This window comes from Lepidochelys olivacea (assembly GCF_965140295.1).
Source record: "Lepidochelys olivacea isolate rLepOli2 genome assembly, chromosome: 1".
Classification (NCBI taxonomy): Eukaryota; Metazoa; Chordata; order Testudines; family Cheloniidae; genus Lepidochelys; species Lepidochelys olivacea.
In genome coordinates this window covers 17,391,612-17,410,405 of record NC_140411.1, presented here as the reverse complement: position 1 = coordinate 17,410,405, position 18,794 = coordinate 17,391,612, and the positions used below count along the sequence as shown (strand labels likewise).

General features: G+C 46.6%; 1 protein-coding gene across 6 annotated transcripts in view; it reads left to right on the top strand.

The window, feature by feature from the left end:
- GDPD4 (glycerophosphodiester phosphodiesterase domain containing 4) overlaps nucleotides 1-18,794 on the top strand; it is an 81,804-nt gene that overhangs the window by 50,348 nt on the left and 12,662 nt on the right. For 5 of the 6 annotated variants that reach the window (XM_084618001.1, XM_084618004.1, XM_084618000.1 and 2 more), the window contains 7 exons: nucleotides 4,405-4,464; nucleotides 7,105-7,203; nucleotides 9,393-9,486; nucleotides 13,812-13,957; nucleotides 15,007-15,089; nucleotides 17,006-17,156; nucleotides 17,778-17,999. In XM_084618001.1, the coding sequence (XP_084474127.1) occupies nucleotides 4,405-4,464; nucleotides 7,105-7,203; nucleotides 9,393-9,486; nucleotides 13,812-13,957; nucleotides 15,007-15,089; nucleotides 17,006-17,156; nucleotides 17,778-17,999 (855 nt within the window). Of the gene's footprint in view, nucleotides 1-4,404; nucleotides 4,465-7,104; nucleotides 7,204-9,392; nucleotides 9,487-9,515; nucleotides 9,599-13,811; nucleotides 13,958-15,006; nucleotides 15,090-17,005; nucleotides 17,157-17,777; nucleotides 18,000-18,794 lie in introns of all 6 variants that reach the window. The other variant, XM_084618002.1, reaches the window with a different exon arrangement.

The following is an 18,794-nucleotide window of genomic DNA, read 5'->3' as shown; positions in this document are numbered from 1 at the left end:
TGCTGCCAGTGCGTATGCGTGTGACGGGCCAAGATTTTGTCTTTTCTGTATGAAGGGGGATTCATTAGAGTGGCCTGAGAATTGGCTCAGGGCCTGGGGTCTCTGAAGCTGCAGGACGACAAGCAGTGCCTTGCAGTACATGTGCCGAAAAACAGGGCTGTTAAGCCACATTTTAACCCTCCAGAACAATGGAAAACACTAAACCCTCAGGATTGTCCAGTTCTCAAGAGTTTGAGGAGACCTACAGAAGGCACTGTGACAGGGAAGACGAAGAGTATGTGGCCGGTCAGGGGAAGGGGCTTCATTGGGACTCTCAGCCACAGCCAGTGCAGAAATTCCCTCTTCTGCCTGCCTGCCTAATATACACCCCCTCCGGGTTCCTGCCCGTGGCAAAAGAAGCAACAGAGGCAGCATGGGTGAGAGCAGCATCCAGGGGCAGAAGAGAATTGGTACAACAATGTAGGGTCCAGTTCTGATTTGGATCTGGGTCAAGAGGAAACATGTGAGAGGACTAAAACAGTCCTCTGGCAAAGAACATGTGTTCCCATAAAGCTGTATTCCTGACGGTATGGTCCTGTTCTTTCACCCAGAGATCTCCAGTGCAGTTAATTAATCCCGACTTTCAACACAACAGCCCTGAGGGGTAGTTTAATATATTATGCTTGACGGGCAAACTGATGCCCAGGGAAGTGAAATGACTTGCCCAAGGACACACACAAAGTCACTGCCAGAGCTGCTAGTAGGCCCGAGGAGTTCAAGCTCCTAATACTCTCTGTAATAAGTAGATAACATTCCCTCCCACATATAAGGAACTATCCCTGTCTATCTTACTCTGACACCTTACCCTTGTAAATATCTTCATTGCCATCATTTTGTGCTGGTGGAAGGCAGTACGTGATATTTTGCAGCTTGTTTCCTTACCTGGGTCTGGTCTACTTCTGAACCAACCTAGGTCAATGTGCTGATCAATGAAGAGATAGATCTAATAGATTTCATAGCTGGGAAGGCCAGAAGGGACCATAATGATCATCTAATTTGATCGCCTGCATAACACTGGCTATAGAATTTCCATCCAGTGATTCCTATGTCTAGCCCAGTTACTCGTGGTTGAACTGTAGAACAGCATTAAGAAAATTATCCAGCCATGACATAAAAACTCCAAGGGATGGAGAATTTACCACTGCACTTGGCAATCTTTTTCAATGTTAATTGCCCCAACTGATGGGGCGTGGGAAAGTGTCTTCTTTTGACTTTGAACTATGCTGACTTGAATTTCCATGGTCTCTGGCATGGAGAAAGCTGCGAGATTTCTGTGGGAAGTGGTTTTGGCCAAGGTTCCAAGTAAAGCTGCCACGTTGCCCGTTTGTTCCCAATCATGTGATGTGCATGATTCCAGTAGGGAAGTGGCACAGCGAAGTTTCTGCCTTGATGGTCTACCTTGATGGCTTGTCCCATCCCAGGCCTGAGCACACTGAAGCCCTTGTTTGAATAGAACAATTCTGTAGTGACCGGTAGCCAGCTCTAGTTGCACTGGTTTTGTTTGGAAGTGTTTTGTCATCTCCCTTAATGACTAATCTCGACCACAGCGCCCTAGCCTTCTCTTCACTTATTCTGAATCACTGAAGCAAACTTTCTTCTTTCCACCAGCCCCCTCTAGCTGAGCAAAGCCTCGCACAACAAAGCACTTACTGTCTTTGCAAAGATCCTCTCCATCTGTCCACTTCAGTGTAATTTTTCCAGACATCCAGCTTCAATTAATTCAACAGCCATCCATTTCCCAAAACAATTTTCTTACTCCCTCCACACAAAAAAAGTTGGATAGAGATGGTTTAATTGAAATATAATTCCAGACTTAGTGGTGGTAAGGGCAACAGATCTTATTTTCCTATATCCAGTACAAACCTGACCAACCAAAGGGTTTTGGAGATGTAACCACATGGTAACAGAGTGTGGCTATTTGTCCTCCTCTGGTGGCTACAGCACACAGAGAGGTTTATGATTCTGCTGCTGCATCGAAGATGGTGGACTAGGGCCTGTAGTTCAAGCAGTGCTTGGCTTTATAGAGCTGCTGTGTTCATGTGGGTTACTGAGACAGCGGGAATCTCCAGAAGCTTGTGGGTTTGGATGAATGGGTGTGTAAAGGACAGTGTACATTTGCTACCAGGGAGCATGACTGACTTTTGGTTAATAGGGAGCTGTAGTCAGCCAGATTAGGGCTGATTAGGGTCATATTGAACTGTGTACATCCCAACTCCAAACTGACATAACGGGAAGAAAATAGTGTTATAAGACTATGGTTGGGGGACAGTGAGCTGGTGTTGCAATAGGAGACAGCACGTAAGAATCATAGAATAACAGGGTTGGAAGGGACCTCAGGAGATCATCTAGTCTAACCCCCTGCTCAAAGCAAGACCAATCCCCAATTTTTGCCCCAGATCCCTAAATGGCCCCCTCAAGGATTGAACAGTGGGGGAGGTTTAGGTTGGATATTAGGAAAAACTTTTTCACTAGGAGGGTGGTGAAACACTGGAATGGGTTACCTAGGGAGGTGGTAGAATCTCCTTCCTTAGATATTTTTAAGGTCAGGTTTGACAAAGCCCTGGCTGGGATGATTTAATTGGGGATTGGTCCTGCTTTGAGCAGGGGGTTGGACTAGATGACCTCCTGAGGTTCCTTCCAACCCTGATATTCTATGATTCTATGAACTCACAACCCTGGGTTTAGCAGGCCAATGCTCAAACTCTGATTTGTATTTGCTATATTCTCTTGCTCCTCTTTCTGATTGCATGTGCATTTAAAATCCCCCCTTTGGCTAAAGAGCATTGATTTCCAAGCAGTGTCATCCTGGAAAAACTGAGGGTGGGATTCACAAGGATATTTAGGCACCTACGCCCCACTGAAATTCCACCTTGGGAGTGTTTTTCATTGGATCCCAAGTGACTTGCACTACCTTCTGATAGTAGGTGAGGTCCAGCCCCAATATGGTGCTGCCATAAAAGCTGTGCATTCAGCCAGCACAGAATTTCCCCCAGCCCAAGCCCTGTGTAGGACAGCTTATGGCTGTATTATCCATGTCCCCTCGCAAGCTCTAGTTTGGGGGGATGTGCACAGGGATAGAAGGGGATGTCCTTAAGCAGCTTGTGACTGCCATAGCTTAAGACTGCTCCCCATTCATCCGAAATGATCCCTAGGGGTGTGAAGGGTGGTGTAAAGGCATCCTGGTCTCCTCACCTGCTGGGCTGTGAGTTCTGTGCTCCACTTGAAAGACCTGCATAGAATCTTTCACCTTTTGGATCTATCCTGTAATAAAGGGCAAATATTGCACTGGCATTATGGGCCACAGACAAGTGTTTTTAACCAGTTTTAGAATAGCTGATACAAATGTTTCACATCAGAACATATTCTTTCCTTGGGTTTCTATCATGCTGCTAGAGGTGCCTGCTTTCTGATAAGATGTTACCCATTTGTGAGGCAGAATGTTGCTTCCCTTTTTTGACCCAAGTGGTGAACCAATATTTGTGGCCTTGGGGAGGAGAAATGGATGTTAGGTATTTCTTTGATGCAATCCTGTGTTACAAAGAATGTACACAAAGTCCTGTTTCCCTGAATGCAGTCAGAATCAAACAGGAGATTGTTTCTTTGCTCACAATTTCAAGCCCCTTTCCAGCCAGCACTCTGCCCAAAAGCTCTGAGCTTTTTTCCACAGAAGCGACTCTGGTTGTGTCTGGTGCTGCCTTGCCATCTTGTCTGTGTGCTGCTATGGTGTTCCTGCTTCTCTCTCTCTCTCTCTCTCACACACACACTCTTCTGTCAAACAATATCCAGCACCCTGAATTTGCATTTCAGCCCCCAGTCAAAGCCCTCCTTCCCCAGAGCTCTGATTCCTGACCAGCCATGTTTATGGCCTATGTTTTGGGTGGTAGCTCCTATTCTTTCAGCTCTCTATTGCACAAAGGAACATAATTGCTTTTTACCTTTACCCCGAATGAAGGGCAGCTGTTGTCATGCTCACCAGCTTCAAACAGGTTCCACTCAATCCCATCACAATAGCATATTTTTAAAATTTCTTCCCACTGGAAACTGATTGTATCCAAATCTACTGCATGGATAATGTGCCTCTAACCACCCTGGCGTTAAGCAATAGGACAAAGGACCTCTACATTCAGTAGAAGGGGAAAGAATCGTTCCAGTTCTGTTATCCTTATTTCTTAATGCTGTTGGTGTAGCACGTAGACGCCGGTTCTTCTTTGTGCAATATCAGCTTTGGAAAGTTTCATTCAAAGTGACTTTTCTATGCAATATAATTCTGCATCTGCCTTCACAGATCTATGATCCTGAGGCCTGAAGTCACTGGGCAGTGTTTAACCATGTTATAATGCCATGGTTTTCCATTTGATTTCCCAGGTTCTAGCCGTGTGTTTGCTGTCAGAAGGTCAGCAGTTGTACCTGCACTGGAGTCACAAGGTGGGATAGTTGAGTCATTCCAGAAACTTCTGTATCCACACTTTACAACAATTAAGGTCAATTATGGGATGGTTCCCTACCCAGAGACCAAAACACATTTTCAGTCTAACGTGATGATTCTCTTCAAGGTTAAGGAATTTAAAAAACAAAAGCAAAAGGAAAGGCTTGGGGAGAGAGCACAATGTATGCATCCCCTTTGTAACTGGCTGCAGTGTCTCTGTAAACAAAATGGCTGACATCTCTGCCCACAGAAAGTGAGAATTAGTGCTCTTAAATCCACGAGGAAGTGTGTACTGCTGCTGATCATTTTTGTATCTGCTCCTGGGTAGACAGAGAATGCAATTCTCCAAGTCAGCCAATCTAACCCTAAAATTCACTGGTAAAATCACCCAGAGACAGAAAAAATCAGGATGGATTACAGGTGATATTAGCAACCCCTCATAATTTCAGTTTATGACATTGTGATGCCTTGAGCCAGCTAATAGAGGGTAGGTCTACACTGCAATGTAAGCCCAGGGTTAATAGAACCGGAGTCAGCAGCCCCTGGGTTTGTTAACCTAGGGCTTGAGCATCTATACTCATTTGTAACTCCAGGTTAGGAATTGTTGAACCCTGGGTTCCAGCCTGGGGCTTCAGCCTGTACACATTATGCAGGCCCAAGTCCAACCACCCATATCCCAGACTTCCTAGTGCCATCCCAAAATGTGGCCACTCTAGCCCTTTGTTTATAGTACAGGGAAAGCCCTTTGTTTATGGGGAAACTTGACTGTCCACCAAACTTGACTGTCTGGAGGACAAAGAAAGTTGCCCCATGGGATTATGGGATACTTTTGGCAGATTCCCAGAGCAGACTCCCAGTGGAGCGGCATCTATACTGCAAAGCAATAGGGCTTGAACCCTGGCTACCAGCTTGAATCAGGCCCTCCACCCCCATGGAATACTGGGACCCTGGGTCCAAGCCCTGGGTTACTGTGATTAGGGTGTATCTGGAAAGGGGGTTAGGCTTGAGCCTGAGTTCAAAGCCTGCATTTACATTGCAGCACTGACATCCCTTAGGTGATTGACCTGAGACATGCTTGGCCAAAATCCATAGCATAAGAACGGCCATGCTGGATCAGACCAAAGGTCCATCTAGCCCAGTACCCTGTCTTCCAACAATAGCCAATGCCAGGTGCTTCAGAGGGAATGAACAGAACAGGCTAAATATCAAGTGATCCATCCCCTATCATCCAGTCCCAGCATCTGGCAGTCAGAGGCTTAGGCACATCCAGAACATGGGGTAGCATCCCTGACCAAAGAGACAACCTAGCCATTATTAATGATGGATCTGTCACTCAGTGTTTCTCCTTAGTGCAGGTTTGGGCAAACTTTTTGGCCTGAGGGCCACATGGGGGGTTCCAAAACTGGAGGGCCGGGTAGGGAAGGCTTTGCCTCCCCAAACATCCTGGCCCCTGCCCTCTATCCGCCCCTCCCACTTCCTGCTCCCTAACTGCCCCCCTCAGAACCCCTGACCCATCCAACCCCCCCTGCTCCTTGTCCTCTGACCACCCCCTCCTGGGACCCCATGACCCTAACTACCCCCCCACCAGACCACCACCCCCCCACGCCCTGACAGGCCCCCTGGGACTCCCACACCTATCCAACCGCCCCCTGCTCCCTGTCCCCTGACTGCTCCCCAGGACCCCCTACCCCTTATCAACCCCCCTGCTCCCCACCCCCTTACCATGCCAGTCAGAGCACCAGGACTGTCAGCTGCGCCACCCAGCTGGAGCCAGTCACGCCACTGCACTGCTCGGCAGGAGCTCGCAGGCTCGCTGCCCAGAGAGCTTGCGGCATGGTGAGTCGAGGCTGCGGGGGAGAGGGGACAGCAGGGGAAGGGCCAAGGGCTAGCCTCCCCGGCCGGGAGCTCAAGGGCCAGGCAGGATGGTCCTGTGGGTCAGATGTGGCCCGTGGGCCATAGTGTGCCCATCTCTGCCTTAGAGGTCTCTTTGCCTCTAAGAGTATGTCTACACTGCATTGTAAACCCAGGTCTGTGGAACCCACATTTGTGGACTTGGTGTTTCCAAGCCTATGCTTGAGTGTCCATACTGCATTGTAAACCTGGGTTTACGATTGTTGGACTTGGGGGTCTGACAGCCATGCTAACATCCGTAGTGCACTATGCAGACCTTTTCACTCAGCCGCTTGAGCTGTGTCCACACTGCAAAATGACAGGGCTTGGATCCGAGTCACAGAGTGTAGACCTAACCTAATTCAGCTAGGTCAGTTTAGATGATCAAGCTCATAAAGATCACTGCCACATAGAAAATACTCTATACCTTTGGAATCCAAGCCATCTTTATAACCCACATACAACAGTAGCTAAGGGTAGTATACGCAGAAATACGAATTACAATTGTCCTACAGGTTTCAGAGTAACAGCCATATTCGTCTGTATTCGCAAAAAGAAAAGGAGTACTTGTGGCACCTTAGAGACTAACCAATTTATTTGAGCATAAGCTTTCATGAGCTACATGCATCCGATGAAGTGAGCTGTAGCTCACGAAAGCTTATGCTCAAATAAATTGGTTAGTCTCTAAGGCGCCACAAATTGTCCTACACTAATTCTGAAGCCAGGCAATACCCTATTTGTCTCTGCAGATTGGGACTTTTTTGGTATTGGGTTTCTCCATAGCTGCCATCGCTGTATTTTCTAAACTGTGGGGAGTTCGATGGAAAACCGTCCGCCTGTCATTTCAGGTAAGAACATGGAAGCTCTACATAAAAAAAAGACAACTTGTTAACAAAAGCCTTGACTGGAAATAGTTGGAAAATATGGAAACAGAGGCATTTTTTTCATATACAATTTTTCTGTCAGGGATGCGGTGTCATCAAACTCAAAATTTTCCATAAAACGTCAATTTTGACTACATTTTTTATTTTTTATTCTGATTCAGGGGAATGGGGATGAAAAATTTTGTTTAGCTTCAGAATGTCAATCAGAAACTCCATTTTTCATTTTGAAATGCTGAATTGTTTTGATCAAAAATATTTTAAAAAGTTGTTTCAGTGTTTACAATTCGAACCTTTTAGAATTTTTCGTTGTGTGACATTTTTTATTTCCACTTTCTGTTCTGATTTGGAATGGAAACGAATTCTGAAATGTCAACATTTCCTGTGATAGGAAAATAGCATTTACGAGCCAGTTCTAGAAAATATCTTCCATCAAATGTCCTTGGGTTCAGAAACAGGACGGGATTAAACTTGTTCAAAAAAAATGAGCCAGCATCCGCTGTTACCTATTTCTGGAATCAAACTTGAACTAAAATGTTATTAAAAAGTTTTTATCAATGTTTATGCAGTGATTCCTTCCACAAGCTGTCAGGAGAGTTTGAAACTAATGCTGGAGACACCTCTACGGCTTCAGCTAAAGGAGGAACTCCATTAGTTTTCATCCATAGTAGGCTGGTATTCTGTATATGGATTAGCCAGTAGAGGGATGCCGATGGCCAGTTCTAGGGGCGGGCAAGCAGGGCCGTCACCATGGGTGCCAACTTCCAGGGAATACCACCACAACGCTGTGCTGCTGGGCATTTTTGGTCAGCCTTTCTCCCCCCTCTCCTCAACATGGGCTGAGTTTTTCTTCTTCTTTTTTTGGTTTTGTTTTTTGTTTTGCTTGGCTGCTGGGCATGAGGAAGGTGTTAAAAACATTTTCTACCATGGCTAGCAAAATTGTTAGGACTGCTTTGGTGCTTCTGTGGATGCAACATACAACCATGTTACATTTGGATAATGTTTTTTCCCTACCATATACCTTGGTAATTTCAGGTTTCACTATGGGTCAGATTGTCTGCTACTCTAGTTTTATGCTGGAGTGACTCCCTTGACTTTAATGGAGTCATACCAGCGTACAACTCAGCGGAAAATCTTGCCCAATATCTCCCGTCAGGCCAAAAAACAGCATATTTCTTTCAGATTTCCATCCCACTTTTGCACATTTGTGATAAATTCAGAGAAGCATCTGAGCTTTTGAGTGCTTGTTTAACCTTTACAGTGAAAGAAATCAATTACAATTTCTATAGCTGTCCTTCAAAAATAGTAATCTAATAAATCAGTTATTTGATGTTAGTAAAACATGAAGAATATTCCCAAGGTTACAAATCTGAAGCTAAAAAAAACCAAATAAATTGAAATGCAATTGGATCTAAATACAATGGACCTAAACCCTCTAGTCTGAGATCAGGCGCTTTGTTTAAATAAATAAGAGTAAATACTTCTTATGAAGTACATTATTAATTTGTGGAACTAGCTGTTGCAGAATATTAGTGAGGCTAATCAAGTAGTCTAGCAAGATTGGAAAAAGGATTAGACACACATCGGAGTAATCAGCTGCTGCAGTTATACTAACTAGTATGATAGTACAGTTGGATATTGAGCATTACCATTCAAGTGAGTTATCATGCAATTAGTGGTCTCATCTTCATAACTGGTGATGTTCATAATGAAGTGTTGAAACTGAATCTAGCTGGAATGGCCTGACTGTCTGGTGGAAGACACTCAGGTACTACGGTGATGAGGGGCCATATAAGAACCAAGACTAAGAGAAGAAGTTGAGTTCAGGATAGTGCACTCAGCTCCTGGGGGAAAGGCGTGCCTTGCATTGCTATCCTGCATCCCCTTTGGCTGACTCAGGAGCAGGGTTGATGGGCTCTTGAGGATCACATCAGTATACTTCAGCTGACCTGCCATGGGGCTAAAGAAAAATGTAGGGGACAGGGACTTTCTCGTGGGTTCCACGAAGTTCTCAAAGGGCCCAAGCCAAGTGTAAGATTGGAGAAAAACTGTCTGTACCTCTAGCAGAGCCCCATAGCTCAACTATGTCAGTATTAGGAGAGCTGTTTGTTTCCATAAACTGGCTTTTCACAGCAATCCTCTTGTCTCCCGTCCAGGTCACAGCTCCCTATCTCCACATAGGTGCAATAGCAGCCATGGTCCTTCTGTCTTGGCCAGTGGCTTTGCATGCCTTCCGAATGAGTAAAAAAGGTACAGTAGCTCTCCTTTATGCTCTACAGGTGCAGCTTCCACCTGGAACCTCTGTGCTCTGCTTTGTGCAAATGGGAGAGATGGGGATATGGGCCAAGACTTTCAAAAATAGGTAACAATTTTGGGCCTCACTTTTTGTGTGCCTTGAGACACCTTAAATCGGCCTGATTTTCAGAGTGCCCATAGCTCTTACATCAGCCTGTCAATATACTCAGTATCAAGGGGTGGACCCTTCCAGCTAGCACACTTAATGCACCAATGCTTGTTTGCCCAGTGATGCTGCCTCCCTTCCTTGCTTGAGGTTCTGACAAAGAACTTTTGTCTTAGGGAGAAAATGAATGACAAGGAGCCCCAGCTCCTCGCCCGTCCTTTCTGCCAACACCTGCATCCTTGCTTCATGGGGCTTCTAAACAGCCTAAGGCACTGAGCCATGGGGACCCAGTCAGAGCCCCACTGATTTTACTGCGGCCCTGCACTTTGCGGGGAGGGGTGAGATAGCTGTATCAAGGCTTAATGGGAGGGGTTGTCATGGGAGCCCTTGTTGCAACTTCAGCAGCTCATTGCTATGTACAAATATGCAATAGCAGCGGTGAACAGGACACGGGTCATCTCCTCTGCCCCATTTGTGCTTGCTGAGATGTCTCTTCTGGAGGCTGCCCTAGGCAGTGGCCAGGATAGAGTTCATGGCAGCACTAGTGCCCGGTGTGGCAGCTAAGGCAGCCCACCCCTCCCCTTCTCCAGGGACATCCTAGGGAGACCTTATTAAGCCAAGTTTAAGTATCTTTGGTGTCCGTTGTACGTAATTAATGGATTATGGATTATTATGGGCCAGGACTGTACGTAACTTCTTGAGGGGGGAGGTGTGTCAGATGTGAGACCTGGGGGTTCAAACAACTGTACTGGATATGCTAGACAAGAATGACCCCTTGGAACAAAATAGGTTAAGTCGTTTTTCCTGGGGAATATCTAGGAGGAGGTGAATGCAAATCCCCCACCTCTTGTTATGAACCGATCCCCCTGCCTTTTGAAATGGTGCTCTGAGGAGTGAGCCATTGTCTGCTGATCACCTGTTACTTGAGGCCAACGTCAAAGGCCCATGCTTTATAAAGGAAAGACTGAACTATTCATGGGGATGCTACTTCTGAGCTAAGGCTGTTATCAACTTGAAACCTTACAAAAAATCCTTTGTGGGGTTTGAAGGACTGACTCCTGCCAGAGCCCATGGCTGGGGTTGGGGTTGGGGTGATCTCTGCTAAGCTTATTAGCATGCATGTTGGTTCTTGTATTGTTTTTAATGTTTTCTCTGCAATGCTTTCACCTTAAGAATAAATGTGCTTGCTTATAAAGAGCGATGTGGTAACTTGCTGGCAATTACAGCCTCTGGAGAGAAAGCAAAGTGCAGCCGTTGGCCTGTTTAGGCAGTCTGGCTTGCTGAGAATATCACAACATAGGCAGGGAACTGTGCAGCCTGGAAAACCCTGGTCAGGAGAGAGGTCTCCACCCAAGAGAAGTGATGGCTGAGGAGTCAGGAGACTAAGAGTGGGTGCCGTTGGTGGACTGTGGAGGGGGAATGCATGTGTGGTTGCCCTGAACAATGACATTCATGGCAGCCCTAGTGCCAGGAGTGGCAAGCTCAGGTAGTCCATTTCTCCCCCACACCCATCCTTCTCCAGGGACACACAAACACCAGCACGTTAAAACATGCTTCTTCCTCAAAGCCTGTTAGCAAGTTAGAAATTCCATAAATTTGAGCTAGTGGTGTCCAGCATGTACAGTCTGTATTATCTCCAGAGGATCGATTCCTTGGAGGCTGGGCTGTCTCTCTTGCTTGGACAGATGGCACTGAACACATGACAGGCTCTCAGCAAATAACAACCGCGCTGTTTCCTGGGGCCTGAGGAGAACCTTGCTCCTTACATAAGAATTGTGATTGACATCATAAAAAAACAAACTGCTCTGTTAGAAATTAGGTCACCCAGTCTGTCCCCTGTATCTAATACTTGCGATGCTGTAATATTTGCAATCCCCCATGCCTGCCTTAACACACAACAAAGGAATAATTGCGTCTTTGAATTTGAAACCCCACGGCAACAATGCTTTCTCTCTCTGCCATGGTTTTCCTCACTGTGACGAGCATTAAGGTCATAATTGCCCCTTTCTTTGGCAAATCTTTCATGCCTGAGAGGGTTTAGCACAAGCCCTGATGTTCTCAGGCATGTACAGAAACGGAGCTAGAACTGTAAGTCTGGCCGGAAAGGCTGCCAATCCTCTTCCGTGCCTGGCTCTTGTTTGCAGCCCTGTTTCAAGCGGGTTCTTCTGAAAGTTTGTCCAGTCACTCCACATCACAGAAGGGGCTTTCAGGAGAACCCACCTGAGATGGAGCAAGCGACTGAAGGTAGCCCTTAGTATGGCAGGGAAGCTTGATGAGCTAGCAAGGAGACTTTGTCCCCGTCTGTTGGAACGTTCTAAGGATTGATGTGCGGCTCAGAGAAGTGTTGTCTAGGAGCATAAGGGCAGGCCCAGGTGTCAGTAACTCCTGATTATGAATCCTGGCCCTGGCACTCTCTCTTTCTCTCTGTCTCACCTTCTCCTTCTGCAAAATGGTTACACTTACTTGCCTCCTTGCCAGGGATGTTGTGAGCATTAATCAGCGACAGTATCCAAAGCAAATGAAGATGCTGAACATTCACACTGGAGCCTGTCACACTTTGCAGCTCTCACCTGTGCTGTTCAGTTTGACACCCAGAGTAGATGTTAATTTGTATCTAAAACAGTGGTTCCCAAACTCTTCAGCATCACGCCTCCTTTTTAATTTCCGAGAAACCCTCACACCCCACGCCTCTCCTTTACCATCATCCAACCCCCCCAATCCTTGTCCCCTGAACACCCCCTCCTGGGACCCCCCACCCCTAACTGTCCCCCCGGGTCCCACTCCCTATCCAATCCCTCCTGCTCCTTGTCCCCTGATTGCCCCCTCCCGGGACCCCACCCCCTATCCAATCCCCCCACCCCCATACCCTGTCCCCTGACTGCCCCCCTGCACCCGCTGCCCCTTATCCAAATCCCACCCTCCCCCCACTCCCTACCCCCTTACCAGGCTGCTCAGAGTGGTAGGACTGGCTTATTGGAAAGCCTGGGAGGTGGGTGGGCACAAGCCATGCTGCCCGCGCGGCAGGGGGGAGTGGACAGGAGGGGAGGGGCTGGGGGGCTAACCTCCCCAGCCGGCAGCTCAAGGGCTGGGCAGCCTCATGCCCCCCTTGGAATTTCTTCACGCCCCCCGAGTTTGGGAACCAGTGAAAATGCTGTACTCATACAGTATGTGCAAACTCCTGGTCCACCTCTCCTGACTCTACTTCTCTGCAATAAGAACCTCACCTGATGCCAGACTACGTGGAACACAGACATGGTTGGCTTGAATGTAGCTTCCACTGCACTGTAGGGATTTCAGTCAGTATAGTGCCTTTGTGGGAATCCCCACAGGGCACATCCAAAGCTGTCTCACTGTGACAGCATGCATGGGCTGGGGAATGGGATGCTCTCCAGGGTACTGTACCTCACGGGAAGCTTGGTCCATAGGCGAGAACGTCTCAGAGGCGCTATTTTCTTATCTTCTGTGAAAATCCCCAAATAGTTGCACACTGAGGTGCTCTGGTGCCATGGTGATGGGCCACATCTAGATGTATGGGTAGGCAGAATTCTGAACCACACAGCCTGCGGAAAACCATGGAGCTGAGATCTATAGCAGGCCAATCTACCTTGGTAAAAGTGAATCCTGCTGTGGAAAACCATTGTTAAGGAGCTGAAGTTCGCCCTCTAGGATGCACAAAGAGAATGGTGCAGAGAATGCTCCTCACTGCATCATCCTGCTTTTGAGTATAAATGAAATTTTTAAATGCCGCTTACCATATCATTAATCTAACAATAAATAGTATTTCGCCTTTACTGCAAACAGCATCGACCTTCTCAGGCTCTTTCCTGTGAAGCTGAGTAAATCTTATTACATCCATATTTACAGATAGGGAAACTGAGGCATAGACTGTGACTTCCTGAAGATGGCACAGCAAGTTAGGAGACAAACCAAAAATATGACCCAGCAGTGCTGGATCCCAGTTATCTGACCACTAGACAGACTGGTACAGGGCATAGTTTGGAGAGATGCATGGGGTACAGAAAACAAGGGGATTGACTGATGGGAAGGATTTAGTGATTCAGGACACCAGACTTGGCCCAAGAGCCAAACAGCTCTGATATAAATCAAGCCCTGGGGCAAACTCATAAATTATCAAATGGATTAACTCTAGCCTTCCCCTTCTGCATTCTTTCAGTGATTCAGGCAATAATTATTGGTCCATACCTGGCTATCCTGGTCCTTCTTTTCTTGATACCTCTGGGGATGTACTCTCCCTGCATCAGAGAGGTGGGGACTCTGGGGCCCAAACCAGCCCTCATTGGACACAGAGGAGCACCAATGGTAGGTCTGGGGGAAGATGTTTGGTATCATTCTTTCATGATCTGTATTGTAGATTGCAGATTCCCCACCCTCACCCCAAGAGCTCTGCAGTCAGCCTCTGACAGGGAATCTATAAAGGGAATCTATTCTGTTTTGGATCTGTATGCAGAAAAAGCCCTCATGATTTCATTACCAAGCACCATCAGTGCACCAGAGCTTTCCGATGATTCAGGTCAAAGAACACAGGCATTGTGGGTAGCGTGGAATTGAGCGAAGGAGACAAGGGGAACAGTTCAGAGTGACTCTCGGGCAAAGTACTATCCCAGGATAGTTCACAGCATGAGAACAAGGCAGAAGCTGGAAGACTGTTTAAGGTGGTGATGAGAAGCTTAAAAGTTGTGTGGAAGAAGATAAGAAGCCGGTGAAGTAGGTGGAGGAAGGCAGAGATGTGGTGCAAAGATGATTTTGGGTGTGTTGGGAGGCTGAGTGGTGGCTGAGTGGAAGGCTGGGGAGGTGCAGGTTATGGTAGTCAAGGCTTGAGATAACTAGAGAGCAGACTATCAACTTGGTGGTTGGCACTGAGAGGAAGGAAGGTATTTAAAAGAAGCACCACAATTTGGTGAGAGCCTGGATGTGAGATGAAATAGCCAAAGTTGACCTTTAGGCTACAAGCCTGTATAATGGGAAGAGTGGGGATATTGTCAACAGGAACAGAAAAAGAGGAAGGGTTAGAGGTATAGTCAAACTCTGCCTCGGATGTACTGATTTAAGGAGCAACGTAACGTGAACAAAGCCTCCCGCTCTGTTATTGACTGACTGAAGAACTTGATGGTTTGGGGCTTGTCCTGCCCTCCAGCAGATTTGTAAATGATCCTGGATGCTCCTAGAGCCCTGATGGGACCTACAGGTATGAAGCAAGTAAAACAGATTTTTAGCTATTGGACAAAGTGAACTTTACTGGCAATCACAGTGGGGCAGGGCAGTGGGGGTGGTTACCAAGAAACTGAAAGTATTCTTGGGAGTCATCTGGCGCTTGTCGAAACTGGAATTCCTTTATGTCATCTTCCTAGCTGGCTCCAGAAAACACTGAGATGTCATTTCAGAAGACCATTGAACATGGTGGGGATGGTCTTGAGACAGACGTCACAATTAGGTAAGGGGGAAGCACCGTGTCTCAGTGTGCAACTTCCTCTGGCTAAGATTTCACTTTGCTACGACACAGATATGGGCAATCAATACTTGATGGGCTATGTCCAATCCTTTATCAACTAGTGTTTGACACAACTGCATGTCGGGCCTGCTCCTGTTCCCACTGTCACACTGTGACTTTGGTATTGATTTATTATTATTTGTATTACGTAGTGCCTAAGAGCCCTCGTCATGGACCAGAAGCCCATTGTGACAGGCACTGTGCAAAAATAGAGAACAAAGAGATGGCCCCTGCCCTAAAGACCTTACAATCTAAGCATAAGACAACAGATACAGACAGAAAGGGGAGTATAAGAAATAATTACTTTATCGTGCATCCGAGTATGTAGACAGATTACAGGAAACACATAGAAGGCAGATCTCTATCCTAACGATCTTACAAACCTCAGTGGGATTTGGATGAGGTGCAGAGAACACAGCCAAGTTGCTTGCAATTACAAATGAGAGCATTGTATTAGTTACTGCCAGGGTCTTGATGTGCCATTCCGAGTTGGAATCATTGCCCTTACACCATTGGGTAGGGTGATCGGCTTTTCGGTGTTTATGTAGCACTGTGGAAAGTATGAATGTAGACCCCCAAATCTACAAAGCGCTGAAGCACGTGCCCAAGTGCTTAGCTGAGTCAGGGCTTTGCAAAGGGTAAAATTCTGCTCTCACTTACACCATTATAAATGCAGCATTGAAGTTGACAGAACTACTCCAGAATTACCCTGGTGGGAGCTAGAGCAGAACCTGGCCCATGGTCATTGCTGTATTTCTTCTTAAGATGTCAGATCGAAGTATCGTTATTTCCATTTTACAGATGGGGAAACTGAGGCACAGGGAGATGTGACCTCTCCAAGGTCACCCAGCAGGCCAGTGGCAAAGCTGGGAATAGAACCCAGGTTTCCTGACTCCCAGAGTATGTCTACACTGCAATCAGAGGTATGCCTGAAGCATATGTAACTACCTGAGCTCGCTTTAATCTAGCTAGTTTGAATAACAATAGTATTGAAACCACGGCAGTATGGGCAGCTGCATGGGTGAGCCACGCAAGTATTTACCCAGGGTCCCACATGGGCTTGTGCAGCCCATGATGCTGAGGCTTCACTGCTGTTGTTGTTTGACCTGGCCAGATCAAAGCTAGCTTGGGTATGTCTACACATGCTGCATTCTCACCCCTGATTGCAGTGTAGACATAGTGTAGTCTAGTGTCCTGTCCCACGTGACTGCCTATGTGATAATGGATTCTACTCTAGGCGTTGTTTTCCAGAGGGTGTCCTTTTATTAATGTCCTTCACGTATAATTAGGGCCCTACCAAATTCATGGTCCATTTTGGTCAATTGCACAGTCATAGCCTTTTAAACTTTGTAAATTTCATGATTTCAGCTATTTAAATCTGAAATTTCACTGTGTTGTAATTGTCGGGGTCCTGATCCAAAAAGGGGCTGTGTGAGGGAGTCGCAAGGTTATTGTAGGGGGTGGTTGTGGTATTGCTACCCTTACTTCTGCTGCCTTCGGAACTGGGCACCCGGCCAACATCTGCAGCTCTCCAGCGCCCAGCTCTGAAGGCAGTGCAGAAGTTAGGGTGGCAATACTGTGATGCCTCTAAAATAACTTTGCGATCCCCCTGCAACTCCCTTTTGGGTCAGGACTCCCAGTTTGAGAAACATTGGTCTCCCCTGTGAAATCTGTATAGTAGAAGGTAAAAGCACACAAAAGACCAGATTTCATGGGGGGAAACCAGATTTCATGGTCCGTGACACAATTTTCATGGCTGTGAATTTGGTAGGGCCCTACATATAATTCTGGCCTTGCTGTACCGTGCTCATGTTTTGAATGTTGTCCATGTTGTGAAGAGCCCTCTCCTTTTATCGTAGCTATGATGGGATTCCCTTCCTGATGCATGACAGCAACTTACAGAGGACAACAAACATCCGGGAGGTCTTTCCCAGTAACTCCACTCAGAATGCTGCATTGTTTTCCTGGGATGCCCTAGAACAGCTGAACGCAGGAAAGTGGTTCCTCAAGGTAAGATTGTTCGGAGATCTTTCTTAAAGTGCCTACTTGAAGGGATATGTGCTATGGTCCTGATCCAAAACCCACTGAAGTCGATGGGATCAGTCCCAATAATTATGCAGAAGGCGGCAACAGAGAAGTGTATTTTTCTTTACTAGTTTATGTAACTGTGGTTCTCGATCAGGCTTTGCAATTGCATAGCAGAGATGGAGGAAAGAAGACCTAAGCTATTCATGCAAGGCATAGACACAACTCCTAGGGGGCAGGAGAGGGAAGAATGTCCACCCACTTTCTATGTCCTGATGATTTACTCCTTAGGGCAGCTGCAGAGTTAATTCCTTCTCAATCCCAGTCCATCTTTTTTTAATGTGGCTGCAAGACTGATATACAGAGTCAAAGACCTAAGGTTAAAATGTTAATTATGGGTGAAGGGAGAGAACATGGAGACTCATATGTTTATACCAACGACATATAGGAGATGAAAACGAGAGGAGGAACAAAGGAAAATGAACTCTTTTATCTCACTGAATGCCGACGTTAGCCTAGTTCCCCCTTAGAGAAACAGGAACTGTTTGTATGCAGCTAACTCAGCCTGACTTCTATTTATTTCCTTGTGTATTTATTTATTTTTAGGACACACCATTTTCATGCATGGGCTCACTGTCAAGTGCAGATCAAAAATTGGCAATGAATCAGTCAATTTACAAGCTAAGTAATTTCTTGAGACTTGCAGACAGTGCGAATAAACTTGTGATATTTGATCTCTACCGCCCTCCAGTGAAACATCCTTACAGGAACACCTGGATCAATACAACACTGGAAGTGATCCGTGACTCAAGGATTAACCCTCATCTGGTATGGTGCTGTCACTCCTCCCTCTCCTCTTTGTTGTGGTTTTCAGAATCGAGGTTTTGGGCCAGATCCTCATAAATCAGCATCACTCCACTGACTTCACCAACGAAAGACTTAGCTCATTACATTTTATTCTCCCACTGGTGGCTAGTTGACTCAGGGATCAGTCCAGCAAAATTATAAAAATGCATTTCCCCAAGGCCATATTGTAACACCCTTCCCCATGCTGGAGAGTTACATCTCAAATCATCCCACTGATTTTAATGAGATTACTCGTGGGGGAAGGTGTGAATAGGGTACTGCAGTCGAGCTCCAAGCTAGCTATAAGTGTTGATTCGGAATGAATGGTTGCCAATTGCTTTGAGATCCCTCAGTAAAAGTCTCTGTACCAAAGGCCAGATCCTCAGCTGGTGTAAACTGGTGTAGCTCCATTTACACCAGTTGAGGATCTGGCCCCATGATTGCAGAATAGCACTGCCATTGTAGCAGTGGGTCACCTAAATGTTGCTCCCCGTCTTTTCTGGATTATTCATGTTACCTTTGCGCCTAGGAACCCCCAGTCAGTCTCAGGACTCCAGGAACCATGTTCATGTAACACAATCAGAAAGAGCAACCCTGGGATTTAGATCGCGCCTCTCTGCCCCTCCCAAAGCAATCTCAGCAGTTGGGCCAAGTTCCCAACCGGTGCAGATCACAATGGGTGTAGCTCTATGAGCTTCAAGGGAGCGATGCCGATCTGTAATTCACCCTGGGTGCAGCTCCGCTGGGGGAAGCTTTAGCGTAGGTGGGGGCCTTTGT